The sequence below is a fragment of the Neophocaena asiaeorientalis genome, unplaced genomic scaffold, assembly GCF_003031525.2.
Source record: "Neophocaena asiaeorientalis asiaeorientalis breed wild unplaced genomic scaffold, Neophocaena_asiaeorientalis_V1.1 scaffold78, whole genome shotgun sequence".
Lineage (NCBI taxonomy): Eukaryota > Metazoa > Chordata > Mammalia > Artiodactyla > Phocoenidae > Neophocaena > Neophocaena asiaeorientalis.
The window spans coordinates 7,806,733-7,820,458 of record NW_020175018.1 but is presented as its reverse complement, the minus strand read 5'-3'; the positions used below and the strand labels follow the sequence as shown (position 1 = coordinate 7,820,458).

Here is a 13,726-nt window from a genome sequence, read left to right as displayed (position 1 = left end):
TTGCCAGCCCTCAATGAGATTTTTATATTTCTTAATTATTCAATTACTACCCATAAGTAGGAGTTTGAAATCAAACCCAGACTGCTTTATAATAAAGTATTCTCTTCAGTCATGAGTACGGAAAAGGAAATTGTCCATATTGGGAAGCCAGGATGGTAGAACGGAGGAAGTGTAAGTGTCTAGTCCCGGCTCTGTCCTGGGTTCAAGTTCTGGCTTTGCTACGCCCTAGCCATGTGAGCTTGGGCAGGTCACTTCTTTGAGGTCAGTTCTCTGGTTTGTGCATTAAGAATAGTAATGATACACCCCCCCTGCAGGTTGCTATAAATCTAAAGGAAAGGAGAATTTGCAAGGGAAAGCAATCTGTGTGCTGTAAAGCCGGCTCTAAATGTTGGTTCTGTCGTTAACTCCTTGTGTGCTGCAGGTCTCAGCAGCTTGGGAAGCCGTTAGCCTCAAAGGAAGAGCCTTCTGAGAGCGATCTGGCCAGTGCCTCGGCAGGCAGCGCCCATCCCGAAGCCCACCTGCCCTCCATCTGCCTCAAGCAGGTGTTCCCCAAGTATGCAAAGCAGTTCAACTACCTGCGCCTGGTGGACAGGATGGCAAACCTGTTTATCCGGTTCCTGGGTATCAAGGGGACAATGAAGTTGGGACCAACAGGCTTTCGTACCTTCATAAGGTCAGTGAGACCAGCTCCTCTGGCAGGGTGGAGACCAGCCCCACATCTGGCTGGTCCCGTCTCTCTGACTGTGCCTGGGAGAATCTGTGATGCCAGATCACGGCCCCACTTGGGGTTGGATTGGCCCAGCAGCTGGCACTGGGCCTGGCACATAGTAGACTCTTGTTTGTTGAATGAATTAATGAATGTTACGGATGTGACAGTATTCGCAACATTATGTTTGTGGTTAGAAAACAATTCTGCGTTACCCTGAGCTAGGTCCTTATTCATATATGAATAATTGCCCCTTGGACTCAGACAGACCTCGTGCTTCTAAAACTGGGGTGATGTTCTCCCAGTGGTACGTGGCTGAGTGCTGAGCTTTTATGAAGCCACAGCAGAGAAACAAGCCACATCTTCCAAAGTGTCAATTTCAGGAGAGAAAAGTTGAATAATTCAGTTGATAAATAATTTAATACATTTGTTCTAATATAAAAATAATGTGGTTATATTACAGAGTATAATACAAAATTTGCATGAATTTTAAAGATAAAACATGAGACAAAGAAATCATGTTTTTGCCACAGCCTATAAAATAAGCCATTGCCACTTAATCTCCCAAGATTATTCATTAACTTGCCTCTACCCTCTGGGATACTTTGGGGGCAGTACAGGAGCACTTACTAGCTGTGTGACCTTGGGTAAGTTAATGACAGTCTCTGAACCTCAATGGTCCTATAAAATGGAGATGAAACTATCAGTACCCTAGGATTGTATGTTATACACCTCAGCGGAACTACCTGCCAGCATCCCACGTTGCTATTGTCTTTCTCATCGTTGGTTTTAATATTTCTATCTGGCAACACAAAGTCACCCTGTTCATAGTTTTTTTTCATGAAAGCGAATAATTGGAAGTCTTGAATTGGAAACCATTTGTCATATGCTTTTCTCTAAATGAATTTTATAAATTCTAACTCTAGCGCTCTGATACTCCTGATAGGGTGGCCTGAAGAAGTATCAGCAGGAATTTTTGCCATCTCAGCAAACCTGAAGTCATATTTGCACAGTGATTTTGAGAGGGGCTTTGTGTTAGTTTCAGGGGAAAAGAAAACCCCATGGAAAGAGCACAAGCTTTGGGGTTCGGCTTCAGAGCCAAGCACATTACTTAACAGCTGTGTGGCTTTGGGCACATTCCTTATCTTCTCTGAGTCTCAGTTCCCTCATCTGTAAAATGGGAATGATCTCTCCCACCTTGCAGGAGTGTTATGAGGTTGGGACGTAATATATCATAAAGGATCTGGCCCGCTGCCAAGTTTACTGGAGCTGTTTGTGAAATGGGAGTCTTTTGTTATTATTTCCATGAGGCAGAGGGAATTTTCAAGGAAGTCAACAGGCACGTTATTTCCCTGAGAAAACTACCTAACATGATACCCTCTGACTCATTTAAGAATTGCATTTGACTTGTAGGAATAGATACCCATCTATAAATGGTTTAAAGAGTAAAATTAATTTTCTTCTCATATAACAGGAAATTTGGCAGTGGGGCTTCGAGGGCTGGTTAATGACCCCACAATGTGATCAACTCCCCAGTTTCTGTCTTTGTGCTTACCCACCCTGAGCATGTGCTTCAAGCTTCAGGGTTGCCGTATGGTCACAAGATGGCTGCTCAAAATCCAGCCATCATGGTCAAGTTCCAGGCAGGAAAAAGGAAGAAGGAAGGAAGAGCAAAAGACGTTGGTCGGATGCTTCCTTTTAACTCCTAATACAATTCTACTAAAATGTAAGAGAGAGGGAGAGATTTGAAAAAGAATTACATATCACAAGAATCACAATCTCAGTTTGCCTGAGGATGGGGTGGGGGGAGGGTGCAGGCAGGAAGGATAAACAAACCAGTGGGTGGGGTCTAGAAGGATGAGGGGGGGCGGGGCTGTGGCAAAAGGAAAGGTTGTTGCCGGGCTAGTATTAACCAAAGCTTTTGATTTTTCAAGAGAAGCTAGAAATATTGATTTTTGTGTAAAATATCAATGCATGTATATACTGAATGTCGGCGATTCAGAAAATAATTCTGGGTTCAATCGAAGCGTGGCGGCCCATAGAGTCCACCGGTGTGTTACCTCTGGTGTGAGAGGCTGAGGTAAATATTAAGAGGACTGGTATGTTCATATACAGTGTTGAAAAGAAAATTCCTGAAAAGAATTGAGAGTGGTTCTAGCAAAGAAGATACTTAAAATGCACTCAGACTGAAACTGGATGATGTGAAAAATATTGCTACAAATCTGTCTCTGTGTGAGAGGCTTTATGATTTTTCCAACCCTTTGTTCTCTATAATTAAGAGTGTTTGCATGAAAAACCCACCTTTGTGACATTAGCGACTATTAGGTCCTGTGGCCGTCATTCCCAACCTGTGGCCAAGTACTGTTAGTGGGAGCGATGGTGACCGTGACAAGTGACAATGTCTTCAGGTAGGGAAGAGGCAGCCGGAGCAGAAGGACCCAGACTGTGAGCCCCTCTCCCCTCCCTCTGTACCCACCCAGCAAGTGTCCTGAGTAATGAAGGGTGCAGGAAGAAATGGAGAAAACATTGCACAACTGTTAATAGATTTCTCCTTTTCAAATGTACCAAGACATCCGAACAGCCAACTTTGTTGTAAAAGATGATCTTCTCTGCTTTCAGATTTATATCTGAGTGTGTTCCGTCTCGCCAGCTAAATTTAACAGCACGTGTTTTCTCTTGCTAACAACTATTCTCTCTCTGCTTTCCACTTCAGTTTAAATTTCGCTTCATTATGAATTAATAATATTTATGCCATGTGTTAAATCAAACCAAGTGCCCTTCTCTGGGGCACTGTGCCAGAGACATATTTGCTGGCTAGAGACCCTCCCTTCTGAGCTCCCACGCAAAGGGCAGAAGTTGAACTTGACTTTCGTCTGTTCTACCCACTCTTTCTCTTCAAGTTCCTTGAAGAGAACTGGAGGGAACAAAATAATAAACATTCCGATTGAATTGATTTTCAGTGACCATCTCTCATAACGTGCTGCATAGATCAGCAATTTTAGGAGTGAATTATGCTAATGCCAGTCTGGCCGTATTCTATTTTTCTTTTCCACCAAGAAATGAGAAATAATGAACTGTCATCCTCTCGTCTAGAATTAACTCTATCTAACCAGCTTGTTGTGTCATTTCCTCAGGAGGCATATAACAGTAGCACGTATTACGATGAATTAAGCACCTCTTTGCTCTCTCTTTTTTTTTAATTCATAATAATTGCTGAGGTGTGGAGACATCTCTTTCTCTGAGACACAGAAATTATCTGCTTCTTCAGTGTGGCAGCTTTCTCGAGGGAAATGCATTTGTATTATTTTCCTTCCATCGGATTCCTAATTTGGGAGGATTTCTATGTAATTCACTAAGAACCCATTTTCTGAACGTATCCTACATCAGAGTTTGACATCAGCTGGCACACGCTGCATTTTCCATTTCCGCAGCCTGAAGATTAAACGGTTTGCCAAAACTGGGGTTTATTTCTAGAAAATGGGAGGCAGCTTCTCCACACCTCGAGTGTTTGCTTCAAGCTGGGCCATTCCGCTTGGAGATCCCCACTCGTGTCCTTTGTGGTTTCTAATCCTGGTCTCCTTCTAAATTAGAGAACGGTTTTCTCTTTTTCCTTTTTTTCCCCCTTCCACTCCCTTTTCTCATAAGGAGATATTAATATGCTTCATAATGGGTAGCTGTGGGGTGTTATTCTCTGAGAGGCAGCATGGAGCGTTAGAATGTTCTGGAATGGAAGTGTCGGGGGCCCTGCCTCCTCCTCCGTCATTAACTCCTCAGTGACTTTGAAAATTCCCCTGTTCTGTGATGATCTCTTTCCAGTAATATCATGAGACTTTTATGCCTGGGCTATCAATAGCCTTTAAAAATAGAAACATTATAAACCAAAGTAGTCTTTCCCTCCCCCCAGCAGATGTTTAGAGAGTGGGGGTTTTTTTTTTTCTTTTTTAAACAAATATTGATTATTTGTTAGTTTTCACCTTACAGAAACCTCTCCAGGAAAAATAAGCTGCTTTTCTTTCACAGAGAAGGATGAACACGAAAGAAATTCTATAAATAGGATTTTATGGAGTGGAAAAAGTTGGTTTCTAAATTTCCCATGAGATGTCACTAGTTGTTGAGAGAAAATGGGGATGATAATTTCACATCTCTCTAATCTTAGGCTCCTAGTGAACTTGAATGATTTGTGATTCTCTCCATCCTCTGTGCCCGTATTCTTTTGATTCTGAAAACAAAACAAAACCTTTCTTTAAACTGGTTCTGCATCATGGAGGAAGGCTGGGAGCCGTCATATGTGCCAGGCACCGAGCTAGTCCTTAAGATAGCTTTATATGGCGAGTCGCCTTATCCTCATACAAATAAGGAAATTTAGATTGCAGAGAATGTCAGCGACCTGCTCAAGGTCACATAGCAGAGTCAAGATGCAAACTCGTGTGCCTTTGACTCCAAAGCTCATTTTTTCCATGTACGTTTCTAGCCTGTCCTTTCTGCGGAATCTTTCTGGCTTCTCATGTTACCATATTTCTTGGATCTCTCTTCCACTGAAGCATTTATGCTATCACTCGTCAGTCATTTGAAGAACTGCATCCCAGAGCATAAGGGGAAACTGTTCGAACGATTAAGAGCTACCAGGCCTCATGTTTTCACCCCAGATTCTGAGATCATTTCTGCCCTCCGAGAGCCGTATCCAAGACTGATCCGGATCCCGGCGTCACTCACTGGGCCCAGAATACCACTTACACATAGTGCACACAAAACAAATTCTATACTGAGTGGGCGGATGGATGAAAAGTTCATTCCAAAATCTTAACCCTTGGAGACATTCCCTGTTTGAGCGCATTAAGAATGTTTGGTGACCACGGGGATAAACCTAGGAAAACCTGTCTCCAAGTGACCCTGGTTGTCTTACCCCCCAGCCTTATATCCCAAAGCTTCCCAACAGGGCCTCTCTAGAGGCTCCAGACTTTCTGGGTTACCTGAGACTTTGTCTCTTGAATCTTGGGCTCTTCCTGAAGCTCTGGGCTGGGCCACCTCCCCATTTCTCCCCAAAGTTCCCAAGTCCACTACTCTGTCCTCCAGGGGAGGCCTGGGTGTGAATCCCAGCGTGTGATCTTGGGCAAGCCATGTCCCTTCTCTTGAGTCTCAGCTTACCCGTCATTGAAGTGGGCCTAAGAACACCTCCCTCATAAAGTGGTTATAAAGACCCAGAGAGCTCATGGGCAGGAAGAGGCCTGGCATACAGATGGTGCCCAAGAAGTGCCTACAGGATCAAACTTCTTTTAAAGCGTTTCCTGTCTACGGCAGCCAGCACAGATCCCACCTTCCCCTGCCCCAGCAGCAAATGTTACCATCGACTGTGTCTGCAGGTATCACTAGGGAGGGAAAGTTACTTTTGGAAAAGGGATAAATGGAGAATCCTCTTTGGTAAATTATGACTCCTACTAAAGGTTTGACACTTCTAATTTCTACCTGTCAGGAAAAAAATAACTATATACCAGTGGTCAGTTTGGTTTCCCTTTTTATTCGCCATTAACCCACAGAGCAAGCCAGGCAGAGCTCCTGTCCTGTGGGGAGCAAGTGGTCCAGAGGACATGGATACGATAATTAGAGAAAACCCGTAGCCACTCCTAATGAAGCTTTGGAAATGAACAGTGCAGGCTGTTAGAATATACCTTGGGAGAGACTGGAGCGGGTCCCCAGCAGGACCCAATAGAGATAGCCATCTCAGTGATGGGTGACATGAAAAGCTCTGCATCCACTGACACGTTGTTACTGAGGCTCAGTAACTGTGTGCTGATGTGCTTTGAAGTCTGCCACTGTGACTTGTGATTGAAATACAGAGCCGGAGCCCAGGAGGAAGCAGGATGTGAATTGATGGCCTGAGGAATACAGGCTGGGAAGAAAGGAAGGAAGGGAGGGAGGGAGGGAGGATGCTGTCATATAAGGAGCACCAGCCTCGTCCAGGCACTGTGCTGGGCACACGTGGGCACGTGTCAGGGGTGTGCATGGGTTTGGAGAGGGGCCTGTGGAATGCCCAAATCCTGCTTGCCAATCAACCCCCGACTTCTCGGGTTCCTAAGGGAGCTATTCACGCAAGAGATGATGACAAATGGGAACCCAAAGAACCACTTTATCATAGCTGGGGCGACGGATGTGGACACACTTGGAAAGTTGAAAGCAGCATGCAGTGTAGTTCAGCCAAGCAGACAGCTGGTCCCAAGGTCTAGCTTTCGGGGTTCCCAGGGCAAATCCGGCCTGTCTTGGGACTCGCCTCCCCGGCACGATCTGGTTCAGGAGGAAAGTGCCTCTGGACCAGCTGAGGGCTGCCTGCATCCTGACCAGAGAGCGTAAATTCTTTCATCCAGACACTCTGACTAGCAAGCCCCATTCCTCCAGAATGGACAGGGCCTTCACTGAAAGGTCAGCCTCAGGCAGCCTCTGAAGGGGCCTAGATGGTTGCAGCTCTGAGAGCAAGAGGGCAAGTAGAGAGAGATCGGGAAGGGAACCAACAGTTGTCATGGCCCAACCAGGTGCCAGGGCCTTGGGATGCCCCGCCTCATCTCCTCTGTGTGGGCGGGTGTTATTATCTTCATTTAAGAGACCAGCAAATAGAGGCACCGAAGATTTAAGTAAATGGTCCACAGCCATACTAGCTAGAAAAAGCAGCAGGGCCGGGATTTCAGTCCTGGTCTGTCCGAGGCCCAAATCATGCTCTTTTCAGCGCGCCTGCCCACCTTTCCAGACCACAGTGACTGTAATCAAGACTGCCTGTTTTATAGGTCAGGAAACTGAGGCTCAAGAAGGGGAAATAGTTTAATCAGAGCCATCTGCTTCTAAGTGGTAGAGCCAGGTTCAACTCAAGACTTGCCATCCTGAAGTCCCTCCTCCTCCCAGCCCTTTAGAGCCCTAATGAACCACATTACAGGAACCCACAGGATCTGACCTCAGCTCTTACATTTTCAGCCTCCTCTCCCATGGTTCCCTGCCATTCACCCTTCGCTAGTTCCAGCTGTGGGGAGGGAGGGCCTTCCAGGCGGGGAACACAGCCCGGGCAAAGGCACAGAAGCCGGACAGGACGGGTTGGATCTGGCAGTGACGTGTCCTTTCCTGTCTTCTGCAGGAACTGCAAGCTCAGTAGCGGCAGCTTGTCCATGGCCGCCGTGGACATCCTCTACATTGACATCACGAGGAGATGGAACTCCATGACCGTGGACCAGCGGGATTCAGGTACCTGATGACTGACCTCTGCCGTGTCCTGTGAGAGGACAGAGAGGGATGGGTGGTACATTATCTGTTTCTTCTTGTTAAGGGTCAAGGTGGGGGAAGGAGGAAGGTCATCCTATTGTTACCAAACCAAACCTGGGTCTGTTCGCCTGCGTGCAGTAAAGCCAACCTGCTGACTCGGAGTTGTGGTGAAGGAAAGGGAGCATTTATTGCAGGGCCAAGCAAGGAGTCCAGGCAGCTCAGAAGGCCCGAGCTCCCCAGTGGCTTTCAGGGAAAGGTTTTTAAAAGCAGGGTGAGGGAGAGGTGTCGCGGGGTGTGTGATCAGCTCGTGGACATTCTTCTGATTGGTTGGTGATGAGGTCATTGGGAGTCAACATCATCAACCTTCTGGTTCCAGCCCGTCTGGGGTCTACGTGCCTGTGGGCAGCATGCAGTTAACTTCCTCCACCTGGCTGGCGGGGGCTTCAGTATCTGCAAAACAGCTCAAAGGACGTGGCTCGGAATGTTATCTATAGCCCTTGAGGAGGAATTAAAGGTCCTTGACTTTGTTTAATGGCTAAACTATTATTATTTTGTTTTGCTTGACTGTTTTCCTTTGTTTCTGCATTTTCTCACTTCTTTGATTAAGTGTATTCTTTGGAACTTGGGGAAGGCCTAGGAAGCTAAAGTTTTTCTACAAACAAAAGGCAGGTGGAGGACGGGGTGGAGGGGTGGGGTCTGTCCTGGGAAGGCTTGCTTACACTATCAGCTCTAGACCTCACTGGAGGGATGGAGCTGAGTTTGAATTCACGAGCACCATCCTGACTTCTGCTCTCGAGGCTGTGCCCACCCAAATCCTAATTCCACTGCTGGAATCCTTTGCCTAAAGCTTTGATTCTGTTTATGTTGGAAACAGTCACTTATTCGTTGGTTGGTTCATCCCTCGCCACACATTTCCAGGGCATAAGCGGGGCCAGGCCCCGGATAGACTAGAGTGAACGGCACTTGGTTCAGGCCCAGGAGGAACTGGCTCTAGAGTTGGAAAGCAGATGAGGACATAGCAGTAGCTAGTATGATGCGTGCTAGGATGGAGGGAAGCACAGAGAGGCTGTCAGGAGGCTCAGCAGAGGCGTTCCTGAGCAAGGAGGGCCTAAGGAAGACTCCCTGCAGAAGCCGAGTGGGATCAGCTGAGGGACAGGGTGGCACACACCCCCTCCTTCAGGGCTGTTTCCCTGGTCTAGGCAGAGACACACGTGAAAGGCTCAGGTCACCCCAGGTAGCCTGGAGGCTCTGCAGCAAGGTGGGAAAGGAGAAGAGGCAGAGACAGGGTTGCAGGAGCTGTCGAGGCCTTGAACGCCACATGAAAGAGCTTGATCTTGACCCCCTAGAGCACGTGGGGCCGGTGAAGGATTCAGTAAGAAGAATCCGCCTTCGGTGGATGAATTTCTGATCTTTTTCCTCCCAGAGGGGGTTTTTCTAAAAAGCCATAATAATAACCACGCCTGACATTTGTTCAGCTCATCACAAAATTACAGCGGGCTCTCATGCATATTCCCTCATTAAACGTCTCTGCTGTGAACCAGTGCAGTAGGTATTAACGTTCGCATTTCACAGCCGAGTAAACTGCAGCTCAAGGGGGCCACCCTCCACTCGGCTGCCTCCTTGCAAAAAGGACACACAAAGAGGGGGCGCCTCAGGGAGCAGTTTTCTCCTGCGATAGGGTGGCGAGGACCTGAAATCAGGGGGGTTGGGGGACCCAGCTTAGAACTGACAATGCCACTTCCTACGATGTAAGCGCAAGAAGCCGTTTCACCTCGTCCTGTCCATTTCCTCCTCCGTAAAGGGTGCCAGCAACACCAGCTCTCCGGGGTGCCCTGTGTCGGAGGGCCTGAAAGCCTGTGGGGCCCTCGTGGACAGTTCATCTTATCAGTGGGCTCCCCTTGGGGAGAATCCCGAGCAGGGTGCTCCCTGCCAGATCCTGCCCCTCACCTCGGGTCTGCCCTGGGCTAGAGCTCCCTGCCCACAGGGACCAGCAGCCCTTCCTGCAGCTGCCGGGACTTGGGCATCGTTTGCTAAGTGGTTTCACGTTTGGTAATGAGGCTTCCAGCTGCCAGTCTTGGGTGTTTCCTACATGCTGAGCACACTGCCCGGCACTTGACACGTGCAGCACGGGCTAGAATCCTCCCAGAGGTAGACGCGATGATCTCTTTCATACAGAGAAGGAAATTGAGGCTCAGAGGCGCGGCTGGTGGGTAAGACTTTAACACCAAGCTGCCACCCTCCCCTTCCGGTTGCTTCCTCCTGCTATCGGTCCCAGAGTAAGATGACCACCCAGCTCCCTACTGCTCCCCTTTCTTAAATTCAAAAGCAAAACTCAGGGGCTACTAATACTCACTGATTCGACAAGGCGAGAGCTCCTATCACATCTCCACCGTCGGAGCTCCCTTCCATCTTTCCCTGGCAACCAGGAGAGGCTGGAGATGGAACCTCTTAGAAGTAGGCAGATGAATTATCATCTCCAGGACGGAGGGCGCTCATGTGACAGTTGAGCCGCCTGCTTTCTGCTGACGCCTTCAGAAAGTGAAGACGTGTTTGCTCTGTGAGCCGAATGCGGGGCGTCGTTGCAGGAGCCTGTGGAGGGGGCAGATGAGGGGGCACGGGTGGCCGTGAGATTATTAAATATTGAAATTGACCAGGAATAGCAGCAGGAAGCTACTTACCATGTTTTATTGCTTCAAACTAGCATTACCATCTGGCCCCATTGTCAATTCTGAGTAGCTTTTCATGTTTTGTTTGCCTCTTAAATTGCTCCCCAGCAGCGGAATCCACAGGGGCTGCCCACAGGACAGGCTCGGGTGAGGTTTTCTGGGGTCTGCAGCGTCTCTGTCTGCTGAGCAAGTTAAGGAGATGAGAAAAATACTTACTTTTAGAACATACAGATGCGCAAATCTGGGGCTGGGGTCTTCCAGGCCTTTCCGCCCTGCCTCAGCCCCTGAATGTGTGGAATAACAATCCTTAGTAGTAACTGCAATTTTGAGATCACCTCCGACATGCAAATATCACTGCTAATTCTCACACCAGACCTTCGAGGGGGGTGATCAGATCCCATCTTACAGAGCAAGATTCTGAGGTTTCCAAGAGCAAAAGTGACTTGTCTGAAATCCCATAGCCAGTGAGTAGCAGAAGCTGGATTTGCACTCAAGCCTCCTACCTCCTGGCCCAGGACGCTGTCCCCAGTCCAGGGCCACACCGAGCAGGGCTTGTTCATCTGAGTGATGCGGAGGGGATGGGGGCTCGTGAGGCAGGGAGGTGAAAGGTCAATTCACAGAGCACAGGGAAGGCAGAACTGGAGTGGGAGTTGGTGCCTCGTCCACGCACCTGTCTCCCTTCCTCCTTGGAGCTTATACTCCTGTTCTCCTGTTTCCATCACTCCTGAAAGGAAATAATAGCATCCAGGGTGGGGGGGTCGTACAGGCAGTGAGGGCTGGCTGGGCATTAAAGCCAGGAATGAGAAGGCTGTCTGTGCCCGTGGGCGCAGGGGCCACTGCTGTCTTAGCTGGTGCAGGCCGGAGCCCAGATGCCTCCTGAGAAGCCTGCTCGAGCACCTCTGATTCTCAAGGAGGAGTTTCTGAAGCCAGCCGCGTACTCAGGACCATTCAGGAAGCTACTGGATGTCAGAAGAAGTAAAGGCCTGGTCGGAGGTGTGGGTCCATGTGAGCTGGGGCAGCTTTACCTGCCCTAGAGCTGCTGTGGGGCTGGCAAGAAAGAAGTCAGAAGAGGGGCAGAACATGCGCTCTCAGTCTCAAAGGGCACGCACTCACTCGTTCATTCACTCATTCATTCATTCAACAGACGGGTAATGAATGTGTTACCAGGTATTGGGCCCTACTGGAATAAAAAGAGAAATTATTTTACAGACCCTATTCTCAAGGAAAAGAAAATAATAGAGATTATGTACTGAACATTTACCATGTGACAGAAATCAAAGATGCTTGTTATGAATTGCTTCATTTAAGTCTCATGCAGCCCTGTGAGATAAGGCTGGCTATTCCCATTTGACAGATGAGAAAGCTGAGGCTCAAAGGGGTGAACTTCAGCAAGCGTGTCAAGTCTTACAGTGGGGAGCCTGGGATCTGAACCAAGAACGGCCTGCCTTCAGAGCTCATCCTTGGCCCTTCCATTACACCCAGCGTCTCCAGCCACACAAATGAAAAGGATGCGCAGTTGAAAGTTGTAACAGGGGGTGGCCAGAGCTCCCATGGGGGAAGCAACAAAGGAGGGAGCCGTGCGGGTGAGGAGAGAACACAAGCAAAGCACTTAGCATGGTGGGCGAGCCAGAAAAGGCGCTCGCTACTCGTTCTGTATCCCTGAGGGCCTGGCACATCGACCAGAGCACGCAAAAGCATCTCACTTGGTGCCCAGTGAATGTTCGGTGAGCAGACGAATGCCAATATAAAAAATGTCCCCCATCCCCACAGCAGGGCCTTCTGAGTGTGAGAACCATGGCTTATACTAACGGTGGTCTATAGGGGTCTCCCTCTGCTTTCCTATTGTCCAGTGTAAAATGCCAGCCCATTTGAATAAGACCATCAAGCCGACCCAAACCCCAGTGTGTCCAAGTGCTGATGCACCTTTCCTTTCTGGAAGCCAGCCCAGACCTTCCTTCTGCCCTAATGAGACTTTGGTACCCACCAAGGGGGTTAACCAGATTCCCGATGCTCAAGGCCCTTATGAACCTTCATTTGACCTGCATGAGGAGACCCTGCTATGGAAATGGAGAAGAAAAAGTGGTGTTTAAAAAGACTAGAGAGGAAAAAAAAAAAACCCAGTAAGAAAAAGCATACATATTATGAAATCTAAATCTCAGACCATCCTTTTAAATAGGCTCGTTATTGATTGCTTTTTTAAAGTGGACCTCAGGTGCACAGAACTGGGTTAATCATAATCCTTGGTTCGTGAGACACTTCATCCTGGTCCATGCATAGCCTGCTCTATTCACTTAGCTTTTTGAATTTGTTATTTTTAATAATGGAAGAAGCATCCCCACACTCTCGTGACCCAAAGCAAAAGCTGGGACTCGACGATCACACGCGTTTAGCACATGGCTCTCCCCCAGACCCAGCCCATTGGCCACCTCTCTCCACCTGAGGAGCCCTCAGCTGCATCCCATGCCCATCGCTCTCTAAATAGACTGTCTTCCTCTCTTAAAATGCCAGTGACTACTTAGGAGCTTGGTGGAATTTCGTAATATGCAGTCTCTCACCCTCTGCAGCAGGCCAGTGTAATTGTCAATTGTCATTAAAAAAAAAAAAAAAGATTTCAGTTTCCAATTCTAGAATTTCTAGCAGAGCACAGAAATCTAAAAAAAAATCTGAAAAGGAATTTCTAGCACAGCACAGAAATCTGTTTGTGTTATCAGCAAACTTGGGGTGTAGTAGCCCTCTCATTGCCCAGAACCAAATGAAGAAACACAGTTGTCAGTGAAGAGGCAGTTATGTTACGTAAATTGCACTCATGGACACCTCCTTATCATTGAGACTTTGCTTTCTACTCTTCCCAGAGTGGAATTCACTCCTCTGTGGCGAGAGACTAGGACAGCATCAAGATTAGGCAATAAAAGGCAGTATCGGGCTTCCCTGGTGGCGCAGTGGTTGAGAGTCCACCTGCCGATGCAGGGGACACGGGTCCGTGCCCCGGTCCTCCATGGCCGCTGAGCCTGCGCGTCCAGAGCCTGTGCTCCGCACCGGGAGGGAGAGGCCAAAACAGTGAGAGGCCCGCGTACCGCAAAAAAAAAAAAAAAAAAAAACAGCAGCCCTGGCACAA

General features: G+C 48.1%; 1 protein-coding gene across 6 annotated transcripts in view; it reads left to right on the top strand.

The window, feature by feature from the left end:
* Nucleotides 1-13,726, top strand: part of TTLL11 (tubulin tyrosine ligase like 11) — a 261,119-nt gene that overhangs the window by 197,176 nt on the left and 50,217 nt on the right. For all 6 annotated transcript variants that reach the window (XR_003005604.1, XM_024762453.1, XM_024762456.1 and 3 more), the window contains exons 7-8: nucleotides 422-673; nucleotides 7,821-7,927. Coding sequence is in view for 5 of the 6 variants with exons in the window: in XM_024762453.1 (XP_024618221.1) it covers nucleotides 422-673; nucleotides 7,821-7,927 (359 nt within the window). In the remaining variant the exon portion in view is untranslated. The remainder of the gene's footprint in view (nucleotides 1-421; nucleotides 674-7,820; nucleotides 7,928-13,726) is intronic.